This window comes from Tursiops truncatus, chromosome 12 (genome assembly GCF_011762595.2).
Source record: "Tursiops truncatus isolate mTurTru1 chromosome 12, mTurTru1.mat.Y, whole genome shotgun sequence".
Classification (NCBI taxonomy): Eukaryota; Metazoa; Chordata; class Mammalia; order Artiodactyla; family Delphinidae; genus Tursiops; species Tursiops truncatus.
In genome coordinates, this window is record NC_047045.1 from 13601259 (window position 1) to 13626586 (window position 25328).

At 38.4% G+C, this 25328-nt stretch overlaps 1 protein-coding gene across 3 annotated transcripts in view; it reads left to right on the forward strand.

The window, feature by feature from the left end:
• Positions 1-24753, forward strand: part of MEI4 (meiotic double-stranded break formation protein 4) — a 177141-nt gene extending 152388 nt beyond the window's left edge. The window contains exon 4 of one of the 3 annotated variants that reach the window (XM_073789375.1): positions 23292-24751. In XM_073789375.1, the coding sequence (XP_073645476.1) occupies positions 23292-23561 (270 nt within the window). In that variant the 3' untranslated portion in view covers positions 23562-24751. Of the gene's footprint in view, positions 1-23291 lie in introns of all 3 variants that reach the window. The other 2 variants (XM_073789374.1, XM_073789373.1) reach the window with 2 other exon arrangements.
• Positions 24754-25328: the final 575 nt, after the last annotated feature.

The following is a 25328-nucleotide window of genomic DNA, read 5'->3' on the forward strand; positions in this document are numbered from 1 at the left end:
GAGGTGAAAGAACTGTATCCTGAAAATGATAAGATACTAATGAAAGAAAGCTAAGAAGACAAAAGTAGATGGAAAGGTATTCCTTTCCATCTACTTGGGGTAGGTGACCAACCCCTATACTGACTCATCTCATTAGCATAATGTCAAGTAGGAGCCAAGGGCCCACCATGAATAACAAAGACACTCAGGATATTCCAAGGACAGAGATCAGACAAATGCTTCATTATATAATATGTGCTTACTGAACTTTTTTTCCTACACTTCTATGAAAAATAATATACCTTTAAACCAAAGTTCTTATTTAATGGAAGCCTATGCAGGTTTTTCCTTCAAGGTAATTGCTTGAAGACTATGTATATAAAACATTATTACTGCAAAGATATTATATACATACTTATACATTATACATACTTATGAATCATTAAAATAAGTATTTATGTCCATATTAATGTCCATATTAATTATATGCAATTGTATACACACATATAAACATGTAGGCGTGTACGTGTATACACACAATTTTTCTAAAATAAGTTGTGTATATAGTGTATATAGTTTGGGTACTCTTATATATGTGTATATAGTTTGGGTACTCTTTCTCTGAGTTTTTTTTTTAACATCTTTATTGGAGTATAATTGCTTTACAATGGTGTGTTAGTTTCTGCTTTATAACAAAGTGAACCAGTTATACATATACATATGTCCCCATATCTCTTCCCTCTTGCATCTCCCTCCCTCCCACCTTCCCTATCCCACCGCTCTAGGTGGTCACAAAGCACCAAGCTCATCTCCCTGTGCTATGCGGCTGCTTCCTACTAGCTAACTATTTTACGTTTGGTAGTGTATATATGTCCATGACACTCTCTCACTTTGTCGCAGCTTACCCTTCCCCCTCCCCGTGTCCTCAAGTCCATTCTATATGTCTGCGTCTTTATTTCCCATCTTGCCCCTAGGTTCTTCATGACCTTTTTTTTTTTTTAGATTCCATATATATGAGTTAGCATACGGTATCTCTGAGTTTTCTTTTTCTTGTTTTAACATCTTTATTGGGGTATAATTGCTTTACAATGGTCTGTTTCTGTTTTATAACAAAGTGAATCAGTTATACATATACACATGTTCCCATATCTCTTCTCTCTTGCGTCTCCCTCCCTCCCACCCTCCCTATCCCACCCCTCCAGACGGTCACAAAGCACCGAGCTAATCTCCCTGTGCTATGCGGCTGCTTCCCACTAGCTAGCTACCTTACATTTGGTAGTGTATATATGTCCAGGCCTCTCTCTCGCTTTGTCACAGCTCACCCTTCCCCCTCCCCATGTCCTCAAGTCTCTTCTCCAGTAGGTCTGTGTCTTTATTCCTGGCTTACCCCTAGGTTCTTCATGACATTTTTTTTCCTTAAATTCCATATATATGTGTTAGCATACGGTATTTCTCTTTCTCTTTCTGACTTACTTCACTCTGTATGACAGACTCTACGTCTGTCCACCTCATTACAAATAGCTCAATTTCGTTTCTTTTTATGGCAGAGTAATATTCCATTGTATATATGTGCCATATCTTCTTTATCCATTCATCCGATGATGGGCACTTAGGTTGTTTCCATCTCCGGGCTATTGTAAATAGAGCTGCAATGAACATTTTGGTACATGACTCTTTTTGAATTATGGTTTTCTCAGGGTATATGCCCAGTAGTGGGATTGCTGGGTCATATGGTAGTTCTATTTGTAGTTTTTTAAGGAACCTCCATACTGTGCTCCATAGTGGCTGTACCAATTCACATTCCCACCAGCAGTGCAGCAGTGTTCCCTTTTCTCCACACCCTCTCCAGCATTTATTGTTTCTAGATTTTTTGATGATGGCCATTCTAACTGGTGTGAGATGATATCTCATTGTAGATTTGATTTGCATTTCTCTAATGATTAATGATGTTGAGCATTCCTTCATGTGTTTGTTGGCAGTCTGTATATCTTCTTTGGAGAAATGTCTATGTAGATCTTCTGCCCATTTTTGGATTGGGTTGTTTGGTTTTTTGTTATTGAGATGAATGAGCTGCTTGTAAATTTTGGAGATAAATCCTTTGTCAGTTGCTTCATTTGCAAATATTTTCTCCCATTCTGAGGGTTGTCTTTTGGTCTTATTTATGGTTTCCTTTGCTGTGCAAAAGCTTTGAAATTTCATTAGGTCCCATTTGTTTAATTTTGTTTTTATTTCCATTTCTCTAGGAGGTGGGTCAAAAAGGATCTTGCTGTGATTTATGTCATAGAGTGTTCTGCCTATGTTTTCCTCTAAGAGTTTGATAGTTTCTAGCCTTACATTTAGGTCTTTAATCCATTTTGAACTTATTTTTGTGTATGGTGTTACGGAGTGATCTAATCGCATACTTTTATATGTACCTGTCCAGTTTTCCCAGCACCACTTATTGAAGAGGCTGTCCTTTCTCCACTGTACATTCCTGCCTCCTTTATCAAAGATAAGGTGACCATATGTGTGGGTTTATCTCTCGGCTTTCTATCCTGTTCCATTGATCTTTCTTTCTGTTTTTGTGCCAGTACCATACTGTCTTGATTACTGTAGCTTTGTAGTATAGTCCGAAGTCAGGAAGCCTGTATCCTCCAGCTCCGTTTTTCGTTCTCAAGATTGCTTTGGCTATTCGGGGTCTTTTGTGTTTCCATACAAATTGTGAAATTAATTGTTCTAGTTCTGTGAGAAATGACAGTGGTAGTTTGATAGAGATTGCATTGAATCTGTAGATTGCTTTCGGTAGTAGAGTCATTTTCACAATGTTGATTCTTCCAATCCAGGAACATGGTATGTCTCTCCATCTATTTGTATTATCTTTAATTTCTTTCATCAGTGTCTTATAATTTTCTGCATACAGGTCTTTTGTCTCCTTAGGTAGGTTTACTACTAGATATTTTACTCTTTTTGTTGCAATGGTAAATGGGAGTGTTTTCTTCATTTCACTTTCAGATTTTTCATCATTAGTGTATAGGAATGCAAGAGATTTCTGTGCATTAATTTTGTATCCTGCAACTTTACCAAATTCATTGATTAGCTCTAGTAGTTTTCTGGTAGCATCTTTAGGATTCTCTATATATAGTATCATGTCATCTGCAAACAGTGACAGCTTTACCTCTTTTCTGATTTGGATTCCTTTTATTTCCTTTTCTTCTCTGATTGCTGTGGCTAAAACTTCCAAAACTATATTGAATAAGAGTGGTGAGATTGGGCATCCTTGTCTTGTTCCTGATCTTAGTGGAAATGCTTTCAGTTTTTCAACATGGAAGATGATGTTGGCTGTGGGTTTGTCATATATGGCCTTTATTATGTTGAGGAAAGTTCCCTCTATGCCTACTTTCTGGAGAGTTTTTATCATAAATGGCTGATGAATTTTGTTGAAAGCTTTTTCTGCATATACTGAGATTATCATATGGTTTTTAATCCTTCAGTTTGTTATTATGGTTTACCACGTTGATTGATTTGCGTATATTGAAGAATCCTTGCATTCCTGGAATAAACCCCAGTTGATCATGGTGTATGATCCTTTTAATGTGCTGTTGGATTCTGTTTGCTAGTATTTTCTTGAGGATTTTTGCATCTATGTTCATCAGTGATATTGGCCTGTAGTTTTCTTTCTTTGTGACATCCTTGTCTGGTTTTGGTATCAAGGTGATGGTGGCCTCATAGAATGAATTTGGGAGTGTTCCTCCCTCTGCTATATTTTGGAAGAGTTTGAGAAGGATAGGTGTTAGCTCTTCTCTAAATGTTTGATAGAATTCTCCTGTGAAGCCATCTGGTCCTGGGCTTTAGTTTGTTGGAAGATTTTTAATCACAGTTTCAATTTCAGTGCTTGTGATTGGTCTGTTCATATTTTCTATTTCTTCCTGATTCAGGCTTGGCATGTTGTGCATTTCTAAGAATTTGTCCATTTCTTCCAGGTTGTCCATTTTATTGGCATAGAGTTGCTTGTAGTAATCTCTCATGATCTTCTGTATTTCTGCAGTATCAGTTGTTACCTCTCCTTTTTCATTTCTAATTCTATTGATTTCAGTCTTCTCCCTTTTTTTCTTGAGTCTGGCTAATGGTTTACCTATTTTATCTTCTCAAAGAACCAGCTTTTAGTTTTACTGATCTTTGCTATTGTTTCCTTCATTTCTTTTTCATTTATTTCTGATCTGATTTTTGTGATTTCTTTCCTTCTGCTAACTTTGGGGTTTTTTTTTGTTCTTCTTTCTCTAATTGCTTTAGGTGTAAGGTTAGGTTGTTTATTCGAGATGTGTCCTGTTTCTTAAGGTGGGCTTGTATTGCTATAAACTTCCCCCTTAGAACTGCTTTTGCTGCATCCCATAGGTTTTGGGTTGTCGTGTCTCCATTGTCATTTGTTTCTAGGTATTTTTTGATTTCTTCAGTGATCACTTCGTTATTAAGTAGTGTATTGTTTAGCCTCCACGTGTTTGTATTTTTTACAGATCTTTTCCTGTAATTGAAATCTAGTCTCATGGTGTTGTGGTCAGAAAAGATACTTGATACAATTTCAATTTTCTTAAATTTACCAAGGCTTGATTTATGACCTAAGATATGATCTATCCTGGAGAATGTTCCATGAGCACTTGAGAAAAACGTATTCTGTTGTTTTTGGATGGAGTGTCCTATAAATATCAATTGTCCATCTTGTGTAATTTATCATTTAAAGCTTGTGTTTCCTTATTTATTTTCATTTTGGATGATCTGTCCATTGGTGAAAGTGGGGTGTTAAAGTCCCCTACTATGAATGTGTTACTGTCAATTTCTCCTTTTATGGCTGTTAGTATTTGCCTTATGTATTGAGGTGCTCCTACGTTGGGTGCATAAATATTTACAATTGTTATATCTTCTTCTTGGATCGATCCCTTGATCATTATGTAGTGTCCTTCTTTGTCTCTTCTAATAGTCTTTATTTTAAAGTCTACTTTTTCTGATATGAGAATTGCTTCTCCAGCTTTCTTTTGGTTTCCATTTTCATGAAATATCTTTTTCCATCCCCTTACTTTCAGTCTGTATGTGTCTCTCGGTCTGAAGTGGGTCTCTTGTAGACAGCATATATATGGGTCTTGTTTTTGTATCCATTCAGCCAATCTGTGTCTTTTGGTGGCAGCATTTAGTCCATTTACATTTAAGGTAATTATCGATATGTATGTTCCTATTCCCATTTTCTTAATTGTTATGGGTTCGTTATTGTAGGTCTTTTCCTTCTCTTGTGTTGCTTGCCTAGAGAAGTTCCTTTAGCATTTGTTGTAAAGCTGGTTTGGTGGTGCTGAACTCTCTCAGCTTTTGCTTGTCTGTAAAGGTTTTAATTTCTCCATCAAATCTGAATGAGATCCTTGCTGGGTAATCTTGGTTGCAGGTTTTTCTCCTTCATCACTTTCAGTATGTCCTGACAGTCCCTTCTGGCTTGCATAGTTTCTGCTGAGAGATCAGCTGTTAACCTTATGGGGATTCCCTTGTGTGTTATTTGTTGTTTTTCCCTTGCTGCTTTTAATATGCTTTCTTTGTATTTAATTTTTGACAGTTTGATTAATATGTGTCTTGGCGTATTTCTCCTTGGATTTATCCTGTATGGGACTCTCTGTGCTTCCTGGACTTGATTAACTATTTCCTTTCCCATATTAGGGAAGTTTTCCACCATAATCTCTTCAAATATTTTCTCAGTCCCTTTCTTTTTCTCCTCTTCTTCTGGAACCCCTATAATTCGAATGTTGGTGCATTTAATGTTGTCCCACAGGTCTCTGAGACTATCCTCAGTTCTTTTCATTCTTTTCTTCTGTATTCTGCTCTGCAGTAGTTACTTCCACTCTTTTATCTTCCAGGTCACTTATGCGTTCTTCTGCCTCAGTTATTCTGCTATTGATCCCATCTAGAGTATATTTAATTTCATTTATTGTGTTGTTCATCATTGTTTGTTTCATCTTTAGTTCTTCTAGGTCCTTGTTAAATGTTTCTTGCATGTTGTCTATTCTATTTACAAGATTTTGGATCATCTTTACTATCATTATTCTGAATTCTTTTTCAGGTAGATTGCCTATTTCCTCTTCATTTGTTAGTTCTGGTGGGTTTTTATCTTGCTCCTTCATCTGCCGTGTGTTTTCCTGTCTTCTCATTTTGCTTATCTTACTGTGTTTGGGGTCTCCTTTTTGCAGGCTGCAGGTTCATAGTTCCCGTTGTTTTTGATGTCTATCCCCAGTGGCTAAGGTTGGTTCAGAGGGTTGTGTAGGCTTCTGGGTGGAGGGGACTAGTGCCTGTGTTGTGGTGGATGAGGCTGGATCTTGTCTCTCTGGTGGGCAGGTCCACGTCTGGTGGTGTGTTTTGGGGTGTCTGTGGACTAATATGATTTTAGGCGGCCTCTTTTCTAATGGGTGGGGTTGTGTTCCTGTTTTGCTAGTTGTTTGGCATAGGGTGTCCAGCACTGTAGCTTGCTGGTCGTTGAGTGAAGCTGGGTGTTGGTGTTGAGATGGAGATCTCTGGGAGATTTTTGTCGTTTGATATGATGTGGAGCTAGGAGGTCTCTTGTGGACCAGTGTCCTGAAGTTGGCTCTCCCACCTCAGAGGCACAGCACTGACTCCTGGGTGCAGCACCAAGAGCCTTTCATCCACACGGCTCAGAATAAAAGGGAGAAAAAGTAGAAAGAATTAGTAGAAGTAGAAAGAAAGATAGAAAGAAAGGACGGAGGGAGGAAGGAAGGAAGGAGGGAAGGAAGGAAAGAGAGAAAGAAAGAAGATAAAGTAAAATAAAATAAAAAAATATATAATAAAGTTATTATAATTTAAAAAAATTATTAAGGAAAAAAGGATAGAACCCTAGGACAAATGGTGGAAGCAAAGCTATACAGACAAAATCTCACACAGAAGCATACACGTACACACTCACAAAAAGAGGAAAAGGGGAAAAAATCATAAATCTTGCTCTCAAAGTCCGCCTCCTCAATTTGGGATGATTGGTTGTCTATTCAGGTATTCCAGAGATGCAGGTACATCAAGTTGATTGTGGAGCTTTAATCCGCTGCTTCTGAGGCTGCTGGGAGAGATTTCCCTTTCTCTTCTTTGTTCGCACAGCTCCCGGGGCTCAGCTTTGGATTTGGCCCCGCCTCTGCGTATAGGTCGCTGGAGGGCGTCTTTTGTTTGCTCACACAGGACGGGGTTAAAGGAGCCGCTGATTCGAGGGCTCTGGCTCACTCAGGCCTGGGGGAGGGAGGGGCACGGCGTGAGAGGCGAACCTGCGGCGGCAGAGGCCGGCGTGACGTTGCACCAGCCTGAGGCGCGCCGTGCGTTCTCCCGGGGTAGTTGTCCCTGGATCCCGGGACCCTGGCAGTGGCGGGCTGCACAGGCTACCCGGAAGAGGGGTGTGGACAGTGACCTGTGCTCGCACACAGGCCCATTGGTGGTGGCAGCAGCAGCCTTAGCGTCTCCCGCCCGTCTCTGGGGTCCGCGCTGTTAGCTGCGGCTCGCGCCCGTCTCTGGAGCTCCTTAATCCCCTCTCCTCGTGCACCAGGAAACAAAGAGGCAGGAAAAAGTCTCTTGCCTCTTCGGCAGCTCCAGACCTTTTCCTGGACTCCCTCCCGGCTAGCCATGGCGCACTAACCCCTTCAGGCTGTGTTCACACCGCCAACCCCAGTCCTCTCCCTGCGCTCCGACCGAAGCCCGAGCCTCAGCTCGGAGCCCCGTCTGCCCCGGCAGGTGAGCAGACAAGCCTCTCGGGCTGGTGAGTGCCAGTCGGTACAGATCCTCTGTGCGGGAATCTCTCTGCTTTCCCCTCCGCACCCCTGTGGCTGCGCTCTCCTCCGTGGCTCTGAAGCTTCCTCCTCTGCCACCCGCAGTCTCCACCCGCAAAGGGGCTTCTAGTGTGTGGAAACCTTTCCTCCTTCACAGCTCCCTCCCACTGGTGCAGGTCCCATCCGTATCCTTTTGTCTCTGTTTATTCTTTTTTCTTTTGCCCTATCCAGGGACGTGGGGAGTTTCTTGCCTTTTGGGAAGTCTGAGGTCTTCTGCCAGCGTTCAGTAGGTGTTCTGTAGGAGTTGCTCCACGTGTAGATGTATTTCTGGTGTATCTGTGGGGAGGAAGGTGATCTCCGCGTCTTACTCTTCCGCCATCTTCCCCTCCGCCTCCTCTCTGAGTTTTCTTAAAATGCAGTGTATCTTTGAAAAGACACCGCTACTAAACTTTCTAGTATACTTGCCAAGAATAACTATTTTGTAGTAATTTTCTGTGGATAATGCTCAGGAACATATTAGTTACGCTAAAATAAGTAACGTTATTTGATGGTACATCACGTCTTCTAAAATCACTACAAAAATTATTCTGCATAAGAAAATTTCCCACATGAATAAGATACTTTTTAAACTTTAACATTTTAATGGAATGCTATAGTAAATTGAATTTATTAAACTGAATGAATCAAGCATCATTTATACATTTGTCATACCCATCATCTGCTTTTGAATTGTGCGGTGTTAGTTATGTCCTTGGAGGCACATTCAAGCATACGGAGCTCCTTTTCCATTCTAGAAGACCCAGTCTGAGTGTTATAGTTGTTCCCTCGCTGTCAGTTCTCACTTCTTTTGCTTTCCTCTAGCAGGACTTCCTCCTCTGTCCTTGTTACCTTCAGAATGAGCCCCTGAAGTGAGTTGAGAATATCTGAGTGAGGACCCGAGACCCTCCCGCAGAGTCACTGCACAGTCCGCCAGGAACTGTCTCCTAGTGGACATTTCACTGTCTCAGGGTCTGCAGATTCCAAGATACCTGATGTCTGGAAGTTAGACATCCGGGGAAGTTGGTTTCTTATTTCCCCAAAGTGGAACATTTTACAAGAAACTGCTGTATTTCCTTACATTATAAATTAGAGTATGAAAAAGTTTTTGAATGAAATATTCATTTTTCTTTGCTGAAGCCACTTTCTTGAAGTATTTGGAGAGTTTTTTGGTTGCATTAGTGAAATATATCATCTTAAAGTTTTAATGTTATTTTTATATCAGATCCAGATATTACATTTTGGGGTTAAGTTTGAATAAAGAATCAATCACTTTTCTAATGTTAGCGGCATAGTTTAGTTTCTAAAAAAGGTAAAATTTATTGTAATTTCATACTAAAATTCAGAAACAAATACAGTTACATATAAAATGTGGTCAGCGTTTATTTTAAACATTTCTTTGAAATTAACCAATGATAGTCAACTTACTTGGGAACGTTTTTTTTTTTTCCTGAAAATAATTGCTTATAAAGCATATAACCAAGTCCATACAGTACTGGTTAAGCAAAGTAACTGACCTGTCTTACAAATGTGGGTACTCCTCAGAATACTTGATTTTCGTTTTGGAACATGTATCTGAAAAAGATGAGAAACACTTTTATAACCTGTATATTAATATATGCATACTGAGTTCTCCCACTTGTTTTATTTTCAGTACATTTAACTTAATTCCCCATAACGTATTTAATTTTCCTTGTAAGCCATTGCTAGTTTAAAACAGAGGCATTTAGCATTCTCCATTGAGATTATGTGCTGAGAGCATTCTTCATGTTTTTGACTGTAACTCATCCAGGAGCAATGCAAATACAAGAACACTCTTACAATATACATCCCATTGTATTATGCTTATTCCCATATGTAATTCTACCTTGAACCGTGATGCCTAAAGGATATGAAGCCATACTTCTAGTCATCTTTGTATAATTTCCATCTCAGCATATGGTTGGCTGTAGCTACTGAGGAGATGTTCTTTGAAGGAGACACGGAAGGTTAGGTCCTCTGGTTCTATATTCCTTTCTTTACATTTGTCATCAGGTAGCGACTTTCACCAGCACTAACATACCAAAGCTTTCTGTAGACCCACTTAGCACTTTTGTAACAGATAAGTTTCCCCAGCAGCCTCTCAGCACAAAGGTAATGAAAATAGTCAAACCAGACAACTGTCTCATAGTTGGAAGTCTAGTGCCTTGTCCTAAACTTTCTGCATTGCATATGGATCTTTTCTTTTAAAAAAATTCTCTAGAGTATCTTCAGGTAACAAATTATAGTTATTATAATCATGGTTATAGAAGTATTTCATATAGTAGTAAAAAAAACACTAAATGTTTTATATATATTTTAATAAATCAACTAGAAGTTAGCAAAACATTTAAAATGTTGTTAAACAATATCACATGGCTATAGCATGATTGCTTTTTCTTTTATTCAAAGATTACTTCTATTATGACATTTCTTTGTTCTTAAAAGTAAGTTATCAAATTCATGATACCAGACACTTTAAAAAGGGTAAATTTTACTTCATGTCAATTATATCTCAAAAAATCTGATTTTTATAAAAAGAGAAATGGTGGTCAGTTGATTTTTAAAAAAGAACAAAAGAACAAGAAATGCAGTACTCACTTTGCTACAGACACAGTCTCTATGTCAATAAGTGTTCATGAAAACATTCAGTTTTTTCTCTTTTGTGTTTCCAGACTTTCCTGGGTGCTGTGCAGTTTCACTTAGCCTTTGAAAGCAAGTTCTGATAAAATGATTTCATTGAATCAGTGGTGACACATGTTTAAAACAGGAAGAAAAAGGGACAAATGTGTTGGCTTTTAATTTCTGTAAATACAACCCCGTTCAGTTGTGCTTTGGGAGATAATTAGTAGATTTATCTGAGGCCAAAGTTAGCTTTCAGTTTCCAAACAAAAGTATTGGAAAAGATCTGGTCACTTATGAGTCCACCCCCTGTTGTCACTAATCTTAGGCTTTGGATCCAGTGCTCTTAAAAATGTATCTACATTTCTTGCTTACTTTGGCACATTTATCATCGCTTAGCTAAGCAGCCTCTAGATTCTTTTTTAGTCTGGGTGGTCATCAATTCTACTCCAGCAAATCTGGTTTCTGCCTTCTGCCTGGTTGCGCAGGTTTTGTTGCTGTCTTGGATAGTCTTATTTAGAGTCCTAAAGAGGAAAGTTTCTTGTTGATTTTATCCCCACCGGCTATTTGGACGTGTGTTTGCCATAAATAACGGCCATCTGGATCTCTGTTTCTAATATATATCAGACATTTCACCAGCTCTGATTTCTTCTACTCACGCGGTGTCTGAACTGCATGGTGGTGGTGGCTTCACTTAGTGAAGCGGTGCATTCTCTCTGCTGTAAGGTATAATAATGACGAATTATACTTCCGTCATTTCTCTTGTTCTCCATGCCTTCCTTCAGGAAGATAAGTGTCAGGCATGAAAGTAACCATAGACCTCATGGAACCAAACACAGTCTGTAAGATTTTCTTAACATATAGGCCTGACTTGGCCTTTGACTGCATGTACCAGTCATATGGGTCTGGTTCCACTGCCTTAAAGAAGGCCGAGAGGTGGGGTCTGTGCCGAGTGAGCTGTTGCAGAGAATGCTGACACCTCCCAACTCCCCCTTTAAGCTCTCTGCTGCTCCCTTGCCCCAGCGCATACTGAACTACCAGAGACTGAGAGCCCTGTGGTGGAAGCCAAACAGGTGTTGGCCTGTGCTGATGATAACTTTCAAGTCACCTCTGCAAAAGAATCCTGCCATCCCATCCAGCAGGAGCTGAGCCTACAGGGTGATCGTTCACGACTAACTCATTTCCTGCCCTTCAGCGTCTTCTCACACAGGTGACTCAGCTAGCTCTAGAGTTCCTCTATAGCCCATATAGCATGCACGCACTCTGCATTGCCATTATTTTCTACTTCTTTGTCTCCCTAGAGGCGTGCGAGGAGCTCTCCTACAGGTAGGGATCCTGTCCTATTCACCTCTGCGTTCTCAGCACTCACGGTGGGGTCTGGCATTTGCAGGTACCCAATCAGTGCTTGTAACAGGACTGAAGCAAGAGAGGAGGCGCGCGTGAGGCTGGCAGAAACATAACGTCATAAAGTGCTAAGTATTCGCAGCTAAATTCATCCTTAATGAATTCAGCTACTTTTATTCCAGTCTGTGAGCCCTGCTCTTTCACTTAATAGACTCTCAGAATAATAACGAAGTCATCCGGTTTGTACTGCTTTGTCAAGAACTACTGTGATGGAAGTCCAGACAAATAAATGATCTGTTTGCTTCTCAAAATGCCTGAAAGGCATTTCCAGCCTGAGACTAAGTTTAATATTGTGGTATAAAGTAGTGAAAAAGTTTCTCTGAGTGGGGTTGATGACCCCATAATTAAGGGCGCAGATCCTAAGAAAGCATTGGGGATGCCGGGTAAAGCTACTTCAAGTTGACTCAGGGGATCTCATAGAAGAAATGCTTTGTCCCTGTATCGGGAACTCTCTATTCTTTACACGAAGAGGTTTGAGAATTAAAATTGATGTGGGATCTATCTTATTATTATGTCCAACAATCTGCTATTCTGATGACCAAGAAAGGGATGAATTGGAGTCAAACCACAGGAGATTTCCCCAGAGAAATGTGCAAATATAAAATTTAAAGCACTTGGGGTTTAATCTGTGATGTTATTGAGTTAGTCACCAAAAGGGCGTACTGCTTAGAAGGTCATTTTTACCAACCTACCACTAGAATAGATGAACAAGTTGATTCACCTCACACTAGTCAAATAACTGGACCTTTTTCTATTTCCTATAAGATGCTGTGTTTAACCCACACCTACGCCTACTTCAGGGCCTTCTCATATCAGAAAGACTTTAAAATAATTGCCTCACATTTAGGTTCCTTGTTACCACCCTTCTATGCAAAAAGGTTGTCTGCTAGATGACTGCTATTCATGAAGGATTTTCTTGGTAGAGGAAAGTAGGTGAAGGTGCATCCTCAGGTTCTTACACATCTCTACAGGAACAGTTCACAGTGAACGTGAAATGCCCCCAACAGTTGACCATAGTACAGTACTTGAATAATACCAGTAGCTTTCCTCTAGGTTCAAAGTACCTTATGGATAGGGATGATATCTTTTTCACTTTGGGTAAAAACATAACGATGATGATGATGACGATGATGATAAATGATAATAGATAATACTTATTTGAAAATTTGTGATCCTGTGCTGTGTTCTTAATATTCAGCCTCAAGAAACAGATTTGAGAAAAGTAGGTAAAATTGGTTCATGAGAAAACCATCATCTTTAAACAAGGTTAATTATGACAGATTTTTAAAAAATTATGTTATGTCTATTCCTTTCATTGATATTTTTATGTATAAATCTTTCAGATTTATACTGAAAGATTAAACTACTTCCCACTGGAAACATGGCAAAATATCAAGATCCTAAATGCTAGTCATTTTAATAGTTTAGGATTTTTCATCTAAGTTACCTACAAATTAGACATTAGCCTCTTAGAGCCAGTCTCTAGGATGCAACATTTTAGGCAGATAACTATACCATTATCTGTTAAAGCAAAATGGATTAATATCCATTGAATCCTTTTTATTCTTTTTGACCTGACACTTTGATCAAAAGGTGATTCACCATCTATACGCCTCACTCCCTTTGGGCCTTGGCCCACAATTCATCCCTAGGAAATCTTCCCTAATTAGCTAACTACACTCTGCTCTGATCAGCCTTTTGCCTTATACTCCCTCGGTATGGGTCTGGCACCCAGGTTGCCAGGGTTCTATTGTAACCATAAGTTCATTGATTTTGTGTGTGTGTGTGTGTATGTGTGATTTATATTTTATATAGATGATATATAATATGCATGTGGTTCTCCTACTCTGTTCTCAGGCACGGTTGCTAGCATGGTCACGTGCAGTATCGCACTGGGCTCTTTCAGTATCTTCTCGTGTGCTTCAGAAGCTGCAAGCTGCTTAGTAAACAGCTGCTGGAGAGTTAACTTTTATCCTCCTCAGCTCCTTGACTGAAATCTACTGCCTTCTAGTAGATAAAAAAGGCTAAGTTATTAAAACTTAGGGGTAAGTTTTTCACTTAATTATCAGGTAGACAACTGACCTTTTCCTTTGAAGTACTGTGCTGAATTCATTCTTTTAGAAACTGCTTGTCTTAATTGTATCTTACTTATTGCTTCTGTCTAATAAAATCTGGCATGTGGGATACTGAGCCGATGGCATATTATATTCCGTGAACATTTAATTGAACATTTAGGCCATGCACTTGTACTCTTTGACTTGGTTTTCTGCCCTTTAATGATCCAGTTTTCTCCTTCATCTCTTACATTTGGAGCAATAAGAAAAATGTCGTGGCTTTTTTTTTTTTTTTTTACCCTTTCCGTAGCAGCATGCTTAGTTCTGAAAGAGTCAGACTGCACTTCTGCATGCCCTTGGTTAGCACACTTAAATTGTCAAAGTGTTGAATTTAGTGAACTATTTACATGTTCATATTTTTCAGCATTATATATAAGCATCCAAACTGCAAGCCACACCTTACATGTACAGTCCTTTTGCCACATGACCAGCTGCCAAGGAGTGTGACTGTTTTTGTCCCTTTAGCCATCGCTGTCCCTTCTGTGTCAGAGACAGCAGCAAACAGCACCTTTCCAAGACAAAGGAAACTTAAGAGCTTCCTTCCTGCCCAGATCAAGTCTCAAGCTTCCGATTCTAAAAGACCAAAATGGAAGAAGGGAGCCCCAGCACAGTGCAGGAAGGTACAGCCATCCTTCGTGGGTATATTGAGCTGCACAATGCCATCCAGAATCTGGCCCTTTCTACTTATCCATGGGAAGCCTTCATCCTCAGGCTCACAACAAGGCTGCTAGACCTCCAAGCATTACATGTGTAGTTCCAAGCAGGACCAATGGTGAAGAGAGAAGGCAAAAGTGCATTCCACCAGATTTTGCCTGCTATTAAAGCACTTTCCCAGAAGCCCCACCCAGTTACTTATATTGCCATTTCTTTGACCAGAATTAGCCTTAAGAGAGACTGGAAAATATACATTTTTTGTTGATCTGTTGTCATTCTGAACAAAACTGGGGTTCTGTTGATGGAAAATGAGGGAGAAGTGGGTATGGAGTAAGCAAGTAGATACGTCTGCTTCAAGGATAATAAGTCTTTATAAAAATATCAAGTTAACCTTGACTGAATTTCAACTGAAACAACAATTAGGAAACTGGCACCATTTGTCTATAGCCTTAATTTCATAATCTAAGTTTTGAAGTAAAATTTTGCAGCATGTAAAGAAATATTATTTTTTTTTACTATTTAAATAAATATTTGGATACTTTGACTTTCTCAAGCCCAACTCAGAAATAGAAAAATAATCATAAGAAATATTTAATTCTAAAAGTGACCTACAAAAATACATGGTGATTTTCCTACCAGGAAAGTATTTCCTCTTCTGAAGGTCCCCTACTGTATAAAATGGGATTAGGTATAAGAAGTAGTCATGGGACTATCGAAGCTGCCTCTCAGGGGTCCTTCAGTTCAGAAAGACCCAGATAGAGAGACAAATTGATAGCTTTCTATTGGATGTACAGAGCCATCATGCTTGTGTACTGGGCTTCATTCAGTCTTCCTGGTAGGTGTTCAGGCAAAACACGTGGGCATTTTCCAGGTGAGTATGTTTCACCTGTGTTGGGGATTTTCCAGTACTGGTGCTGTTCAGTCTAATTTGACAGTGAGAATGTAAAACTTACACCAAAATATAGTAGAAGGGTATCAGCTGTCATCTTAATTCCATTTATTTTAGCTTTTATTCAGCTTATGCACTATTTCAGAAAGTGTCTGAACATATGATTAGGCAGAGCAGGCGGCTGCCAGTGTGATAAAATTCGGGAACTACAGGAAAGACCTCCCCCACAGACATGCCATCTGAGTCACGGTGAGCTGGAGGGCTGCTAAGGGGTGTAAGTTAAATGTATACTGTCTCTAAATGGAGGAGTTCATTTCAAGTTAATGTTCTATGAGATGTAAATATCTTGGAGCAAAAGAGTTTATCCAATTAATATTATGAGAATAGGCATTTGGGATAAAGGTGGAACCCAAGACAGATAAATTCTGGAAAAAGCAAAGTCCCAAACAAAGTAAAGCAATGGGACACTACAGGGAACCCCAGCCCACCTGGAAGCAGAGCTAAACATGCCCAAAGTGAGATTCTCCAAGCAAATGGAAAGGGACCAAGACATACTCTGCCTGCTTTACACCCATAAAAGTCCTGGAAGAAACATAGGCAGTGAGTGCCTTGACATTGGTCTTGGCAATTATTTTTTGGATTGACACCAAAAGCAAAAATCAACTTGGGGCTACTTCAAACTTTTAAAAAGCTTCAGCAAAGCAAGGAAAGTCAACAAAATGAAAAGGCAACCTACTGAATGGGAGAAAATGTTTGCAAATCATACCTCTTAAGAGGTTAATATCCAAAATATATAAAGAACTCATATATCTCAATAGCAAAAAACCATCCAATTAAAAAATGGGCAGAGGAGCTGAATAGATGTTTTTCCAAAGAAGATGTACACATGGCCAGCAGGTACATGACAGGATTCCCAACATCACTAGTCATCAGGGAAATGCAAATTAAAGCCACAATGAGCTATCACCTTACACCTGTTAGGATGGTTATTATCAAAAACACAAGAAATAACAAATAATGTGAAGATGTAGAGAAAAAGGGAACCCTTGTGCACCTGCTGGTGGGAATGAAAACTGGTGAAGCCACTATGGAAAACAATATGGAGATCCCTCAAAAAATTAAAAATAGATAAATGAAATTAAAAGTACTCTAGATGGGATCAATAGCAGAATAACTGAGGCAGAAGAACAGATAAGTGACCTGGAAGATAAAATAGTGGAAATAACTACTGCAGAGCAGAATAAAGAAAAAAGAACGAAAAGAACTGAGGACAGTCTCAGAGACGTCTGGGACAACATTAAACGCACCAACATTCGAATTATAGGGGTTCCAGAAGAAGAAGAGAAAAAGAAAGGGACTGAGAAAACATTTGAAGAGATTATAGTTGAAAACTTCCCTAATATGGGAAAGGAAATAGTTAATCAAGTCCAGGAAGCACAGAGAGTCCCATACAGGATAAATACAAGGAGAAATACGCCAAGACACATATTAATCAAACTGTCAAAAATTAAATACAAAGAAAGCATATTAAAAGCAGCAAGGGAAAAACAACACATAACACGTAAGGGAATCCCCATTAGGTTAATAGCTGATCTCTTAGCAGAAACTCTGGAAGCCAGAGGGAATGGCAGGACATACTGAAAGTGATGAAGGAGAAAAACCTGAAACCAAGATTACTCTACCCAGCAAGGATCTCATTCAGATTTGATGGAGAAATTAAAACTTTTACAGACAAGCAAAAGCTGAGAGAGTTCAGCACCACCAAACCAGCTTTACAACAAATGCTAAAGGATCTTCTCTAGGCAAGCAACACAAGAGAAGAAAAAGACCTATAATAACGAACCCAAAACAATTTAGAAAATGGGAATAGGAACATACATATCGATAATTACCTTAAATGTAAATGGACTAAATGCTCCCACCAAAAGACAATGATTAGCTGAATGGATACAAAAACAAGACCCTTATATATGCTGTCTACAGGAGACCCACTTCAGACCTAGAGACACATACAGACTGAAAATAAGGGGATGGAAAAAGATATTCCATGCAAATGGAAACCAAAAGAAAGCTGGAGTAGCAATTCTCATATCAGACAAAATAGACTTTAAAATAAGGAATATTAAAAGAGACAAAGAAGGACACTACATAATGATCAAGGGATCGATCCAAGAAGATATAACAATTGTAAATATTTATGCACCCAACATAGGAGCACCTCAATACATAAGGCAAATACTAACAGCAATAAAAGGGGAAATCGACAGTAACACATTCATAGTAGGGGACTTAAACACCCCACTTTCACCCATGGACAGATCATCCAAAATGAAAATAAATAAGGAAACACAAGCTTTAAATGATACATTAAACAAGATGGACTTAATTGATATTTATAGGACACTCCATCCAAAAACAACAGAATACACATTTTTCTCAAGTGCTCATGGAACATTCTCCAGGATAGATCATATCTTGGGTCACAAATCAAGCCTTGGTAAATTTAAGAAAATTGAAATTGTATCAAGTATCTTTTCTGATCACAACGCCATGAGACTAGATATCAATTACAGGAAAAGATCTGTAAAAAATACAAACACATGGAGGCTAAACAATACACTACTTAATAATGAAGTGATCACTGAAGAAATCAAAGAGGAAATCAAAAAATACCTAGAAACAAATGACAATGGAGACACGACGACCCAAAACCTATGGGATGCAGCAAAAGCAGTTCTAAGGGGGAAGTTTATAGCAATACAAGCCCACCTTAAGAAGCAGGAAACATCTCGAATAAACAACCTAACCTTGCACCTCAAGCAATTAGAGAAAGAAGAACCAAAAAACCTCAAAGCTACCAGAAGGAAAGAAATCACAAAAATCAGATCAGAAATAAATGAAAAAGAAATGAAAGAAACAATAGCAAAGATCAATAAAACTAAAAGCTGGTTCTTTGAGAAGATAAACAAAATAGATAAACCACTAGCCAGACTCATCAAGAAAAAAAGGGAGAAGACTCAAATCAATAGAATTAGAAATGAAAAAGGAGAGGTAACAACTGACACTGCAGAAATACAAAAGATCATGAGAGATTACTACAAGCAACTCTATGCCAATAAAATGGACAACCTGGAAGAAATGGACAAATTCTTAGAAATGCACAACCTGCCAAGACTGAATCAGGAAGAAACAGAAAATATGAACAGACCAATCACAAGCACTGAAATTGAAACTGTGATTAAAAATCTTCCAACAAACAAAAGCCCAGGACCAGATGGCTTCACAGGCGATTTCTATCAAACATTTAGAGAAGAGCTAACACCTATCCTTCTCAAACTCTTCCAAAATTACAGCAGAGGGAGGAACACTCCCAAATTCATTCTACAAGGCCACCATCACCTTGATACCAAAACCAGACAAGGATGTCACAAAGTCAGAAAACTACAGGCCAATATCACTGATGAACACAGATGCAAAAATCCTCAACAAAATACTAGCAAACAGAATCCAACAGCACATTAAAAGGATCATACACCATGACCAAGTGGGGTTTATTCCAGGAATGCAGGATTCTTCAATATATGCAAATCTATCAATGTGATAAACCATATTAACAAATTGAAGGAGAAAAACCATATGATCATCTCAATAGATGCAGAGAAAGCTTTTGACAAAATTCAACGCCCATTTATGATAAAAACCCTGCAGGAAGTAGGCATAGAAGGAACTTTCCTCAACATAATAAAGGCCATATATGACAAACCCACAGCCAACATCATCCTCAATGGTGAAACACTGAAACCATTTCCACTAAGATCAGGAACAAGACAAGGTTGCCCACTCTCACCACTCTTATTCAATATAGTTTTGGAAGTTTTAGCCACAGCAATCAGAGAAGAAAAGGAAATAAAAGGAATCCAAATTGGAAAAGAAGTAAAGCTGTCACTATTTGCAGATGACATGATACTATACATAGAGAATCCTAAAGATGCTACCAGAAAACTACTACAGCTAATCAATGAATTTGGTAAATCTGCAGGATACAAAATTAATGCACAGAAATCCCTTAAATACACTAATGATGAAAAATCTGAAAGTGAAATGAAGAAAACACTCCCATTTACCATTGCAACAAAACGAAAAAAATATCTAGGAATAAACCTACCTAAGGAGACAAAAGACCTGTATGCAGAAAATTATAAGACACTGATGAAAGAAATTAAAGATGATACAAATAGATGGAGAGATATACCATGTTCTTGGATTGGAAGAATCCACATTGTGAAAATGACTCTACTACCCAAAGCAATCTACAGATTCAATGCAATCCCTATGAAACTACCACTGGCATTTTTCACAGAACTAGAACAAAAAAATTTGCAATTTGTATGGAAACACAAAAGACCCCGAAAAGCCAAAGCAATCTTGAGAACGAAAAAAGGAACTGGAGGAATCAGGCTCCCTGACTTCAGACTATACTACAAAGCTACAGTTATCAAGACGGTATGGTACTGGCACAAAAAAAGAAAGATGGATCAATGGAACAGGATAGAAAGCCCAGAGATAAACCCACGCACATATGGACACCTTATCTTTGATAAAGGTGGCAGGAATGTACAGTGGAGAAAGGACAGTCTCTTCAATAAGTGGTGCTGGGAAAACTGGACAGGTGCATGTAAAAGTATGAGATTAGATCACTCCCTAACACCATACACAAAAATAAGCTCAAAATGGATTAAAGACCTAAATGTAAGGCCAGAAACTATCAAACTGTTAGAGGAAAACATAGGCAGAACACTCTATGACATACATCACAGAAAGATCCTTTCTGACCCACCTCCTAGAGTAATGGAAATAGAAACAAAAATAAACAAATGGGACCTAATGAAACTTCAAAGCTTTTGCACAGCAAAGGAAACCATAAACAAGACCAAAAGACAACCCTCAGAATGGGAGAAAATATTTGCAAATGAAGCAACTGACAAAGGATTAATCTCCAAAATTTACAAGCAGCTCATGCAGCTCAATAACAAAAAAACAAACAACCCAATCCAAAAATGGGCAGAAGACCTAAATAGACATTTCTCCAAAGAAGATATACAGACTGCCAACAAACACATGAAAGAATGCTCAACATCATTAATCATTAGAGAAATGCAAATCAAATCTACAATGAGATATCATCTCACACCAGTCAGAATGGCCATCATCAAAAAATCTACAAACAATAAATGCTGGAGAGGGTGTGGAGAAAAGGGAACCCTCTTGCACTGCTGGTGGGAATGTGAATTGGTTCAGCCACTATGGAGAACAGTATGGAGGTTCCTTAAAAAACTACAAATAGAACTACCATATGACCCAGCAATCCCACTACTGGGCATATACCCTGAGAAAACCATAATTCAAAAAGAGTCCTGTACCAAAATGTTCATTGCAGCTCTATTTACAATAGCCCGGAGATGGAAACAACCTAAGTGCCCATCATCGCATGAATGGATAAGGAAGATGTGGCACATATATACAATGGAATATTACTCAGCCATAAAAAGAAACGAAATTGAGCTATTTGTAATGAGGTGGATAGACCTAGAGTCTGTCATACAGAGTGAAGTAAGTCAGAAAGAAAAGGACAAATACTGTATGCTAACACATATATATGGAATTTAAGGGAAAAAAAATGTCATGAAGAACCTAGGGGTAAGGCAGGAATAAAGACACAGTCCTCCTAGAGAATGGACTTGAGGTTATGGGGAGGGGGAAGGGTGAGCTGTGACAGGGCAAGAGAGAGTCATGGACATATACACACTAACAAACGTAGTAAGGTAGATAGCTAGTGGGAAGCAGCTGCATGGCACAGGGATATTGGCTCGGTGCTTTGTGACAGCCTGGAGGGGTGGGATAGGGAGGGTGGGAGGGAGGGAGACGCAAGAGGGAAGACATATGGGAACATATGTTTATGTATGACTGATTCACTTTGTTATAAAGCAGAAAGTAACACACCATTGTAAAGCAATTATACCCCAATAAAGATGTTAAAAAAAAATTAAAAATAGAACTACTGTCTGATCCCACAGTTCCACTTCTCTTCGTATTAAGTAATTTGAAACACTAATTAGAAAAGATATATGCTCTGCACCCCTGTGTCCATTGCAGCATTATTTACAACAGCCAAATAGCCAAGACATGGAAACAACCTAAATGTTGTCGATGGATGAATAAAGAAAAGGTGGGGTATATATATACATATATACACACACACACACACATATATATGTATGTAAAATGGACTATTATTCAGCTGTAAAAAAGAATGAAGTCATTCCATTTGCAACATGTGGATGGACCTTGAGGCATTATGCTAAGTGAGATAAGTCAAATAGTAAAAGATAATTTCTGTGTGATCTCTTTTATATGTGAAACCGAAAAACAAACAACTAAGCTCCTGGATATGGAAAACAGATTGGGGGTTACCTGAGGTGAGGGTAGGGGGCAAAATGGGTGAAGGGAGTCACAAGGTATAGATTTCATTACAAAATGAATAAATCATGGGGATGTAATATACAACGTGATGACTATAGTTAATAATACTGTATTGCATGTTTGAAAGTGGCTAGGAGAGTCAATCTTAAAATATCACAAGAAAAATTTTGTAACTATGTAGACTGATGGATTTTAAATGGACTTATTTTGATGATCATTTTGCAGCATATACAAATATTGAATCATTACATTGTATACATGAAACTAATATAATGTCAGTTATACCTCAGTCAAGAAAATGAAAGTATCAGTTATCTGTATATGTTTTATTCTTTTATCAGACAACCTTGTTGAAGATAATTCCTCTGGGCTCTAACAGAATGTTTCTTCATTTATGTGTTATTACAGTGGATAAATTTGTTGGAATGTTTCCAACATATTTCTTAATAAGCAAATGATAAAGCCAGTTTATATCTTTACATGCTTCCTGTATCCCCTCATGTTCTGCTTTCCACTGTGCACTTTTTAGGCCTTGCTTTGATTTTTCTCACTTTCAGCCATCTAGGCCAGATAGTTTCTACAAGAAACATCTGCATTTCTTCTCATGACCATCTATCTGATTCCACACAATCTAATCCTCCTTTTCCCCAGTTTGTGTAGTCTCAGGATGAGATCACATCTAGTCGCTTACAGGTCATAACCCTAACTGCTTTAGGACTGAGTTACACTTCGAAACATGTTCCTAAAATCCTACCGCCAAAGAGCCTTTTGTTATCATTGACAGGAGTATTGGAAGTCTTTGGTGAAACATGGAATTCAACACACAAGATTTGTTGTGTGTTAGACTCTCTGCCGAGTATTCGCAGATTCATCTCAGTAACGAATTATAGCAGCACCGTAGAGAAAGGATTCAGAACTTTGCAAACCATGAGAAGAAAAAGTCATTCACCAAGATTGGAAGAGGAAATGTTCTCTTTTGATCTCTCTCCCCCCACTCCAATCAGAGGAACGGGAAGATAGAAGGTGTTAAATAAGCCAAGTATTTTACTTTTTGTTCAAAAATTTGATCTCTTTATTTGGCTTTTGCTGATCTGAGCTACAAACAATATTTTTTTAAAGGAGTTTTTTTTTTTTAAATTGGAGTACAGTTGCTTTACAGTATTGTGCAACATTGTATTAGTTTATACTGTAAAGCAAAGTGAATCAGCTATACATATACATATATCCCCTCTTTTTTGGATTTCCTTCTCATTTAGGTCACTGCAGAGCACTGAGTAGAGTTCCCTGTGCTATACAGTAGGTTCTCATTAGTTTGTTGTTTATCTGTAGGTGCAAGCCAGTTACGACGTGACACGCTATGAAAATATTTTCTCTGTTTTCTGCGTTCTGGAACAACTTCTTCAGAAGGAAACCGAAGAAGGCAACGCTTCAAAAATGGGGCATGAGGACCAAGAAATCAAGAAATTTCTTCAGAAGCATGATGAAACTATTTTGCAACTCTCTGATGCATTTCCTTTATTTACTTTTTATTTATGGAGACTGGGCACTCTCTTGAACTCAGTAGAGACAGGAACTGTTGAAAATAACTCACTTCCTTAGCAATTTACCAAATATCAGAAGCATACTAAAGTTGAAATTATTGAAGATCTTGTGCTTAACAGATTTTCAAGAATGTTTTTAAATGAGCATTTTAAATGCATCTCTAAATATAATCATTAATTCAATTTAATAGTCTTAAATTGTGTATAAAAGATTATTAGTCATATTTCTATACTAAAATCAGCCAGTTTCAGTTGAGAATGCCCTCCTTATTCTTACGGAACGATACCTTACAATATGTTACTCAATAGAGTCTAGCTCTGTTATTCTCTAAAATGGACCATTAATTGTCTTTTATTAAAAAATGAGATTTTAAAAGATTTTCATGTAATAGATGCTAAAAGGTAACAGACGAGATCTTATGTTTTGTTACTTTATCAACAGAGCATTTAAAATAAGTGGTTATAAATGAGATTTTTTTTTTTTGCAGTACGCGGGCCTCTCACTGTTGTGGCCTCTCCCGTTGCCAGAGCACAGGCTCTGGACGCGCAGGCTCAGCGGCCATGGCTCACGGGCCCAGCCGCTCCACAGCACGTGGGATCTTCCCGGACCAGGGCACGAACCCGTGTCCCCCACATTGGCAGGCGGACTCTCAACCACTGCGCCACCAGGGAAGCCCAATAAGATTTTTTTTTAACTTTTCTTTCTTAAATAGTTTCACTTATATAATTTTCTGTTCTCTTAGAGGGGACTCAATGTAGAAGGAGAAAAGTTCTTAACATTTGTAAACCTAATGGCCTTTAATTTCACATAATCAACATATTTGTCAAGTCCTTTTGAAAGTACTAGTTGCTAAAAATGTTTGGTTTTCAACAAATTGTTTGTTTCGATTCTGTTGATTATATAAAATATTCCTGTTGTTAAAATGTAGTTTTTATGTGTAATTAAGTCTAACATCTGTCTAGAAATATACTTTATATTTATTGAAAGTATATTTATACTTATGAACATATTCGTTGAATTTTCCAGTCACACAATTTCATTGACTTTCATTCAATTATTAAAATCATAAACAACTAACTTAATGAGAACACATTATTTACTTTCCTATAGTGCAATTTAAGGCACAAAAAATACAAATTTGCTTTATTAATTGTATGTGATATTGTATATAAGTTAATTACCATTTCTGAATGTCATTGGTATTAAAAAACAATTTATATAAAATTGTATCATTATCTGACACACATTTGTGGAGTTATTTCTAGCTTTCTATCACTAGAAAAGATAAAGCCTTTTTTATAATACTGAAACAAAATGTATTATGTAACAAAGAACCACAAAATCTTAGTGGTATACAGCAATAAGTGTTTCTTCTCAGCTATCTGTAGGTTGCTACAGGGTCAGTTCATCTGGGCTCTGCTGGAAAACTCTCCTGCATTGGCAGCTCCCACTGGGCAAGGTTCCATTTTATAGATTGGGCTTTGTTCTCTTCCACATGTGCTTACCCTGGGCGAGAGCAAAAGGGCTCGGCTGAGAAATCACACACTGTTACTCCTGCCCACATGCCTGGGCCGAGTTACTTCAAAGGGTCAAGCCCAGAGGAAAGAGACAGGGAAGTACCCTCCACCTTGAGTGGAATATGATTGACACATAGGAAATGATGTTGGCCTCTTATTTGTCTTTCATTTAATATGAAAGTGCTCTAAGTTGTTTTAAGAATCAACTACTGGGCTTCCCTGGTGGCGTAGTGGTTAAGAGTCCGCCTGCCGATGCAGGGGACACGAGTTTGGGCCCCAGTCTGGGAAGATCCCACATGCCGCGGAG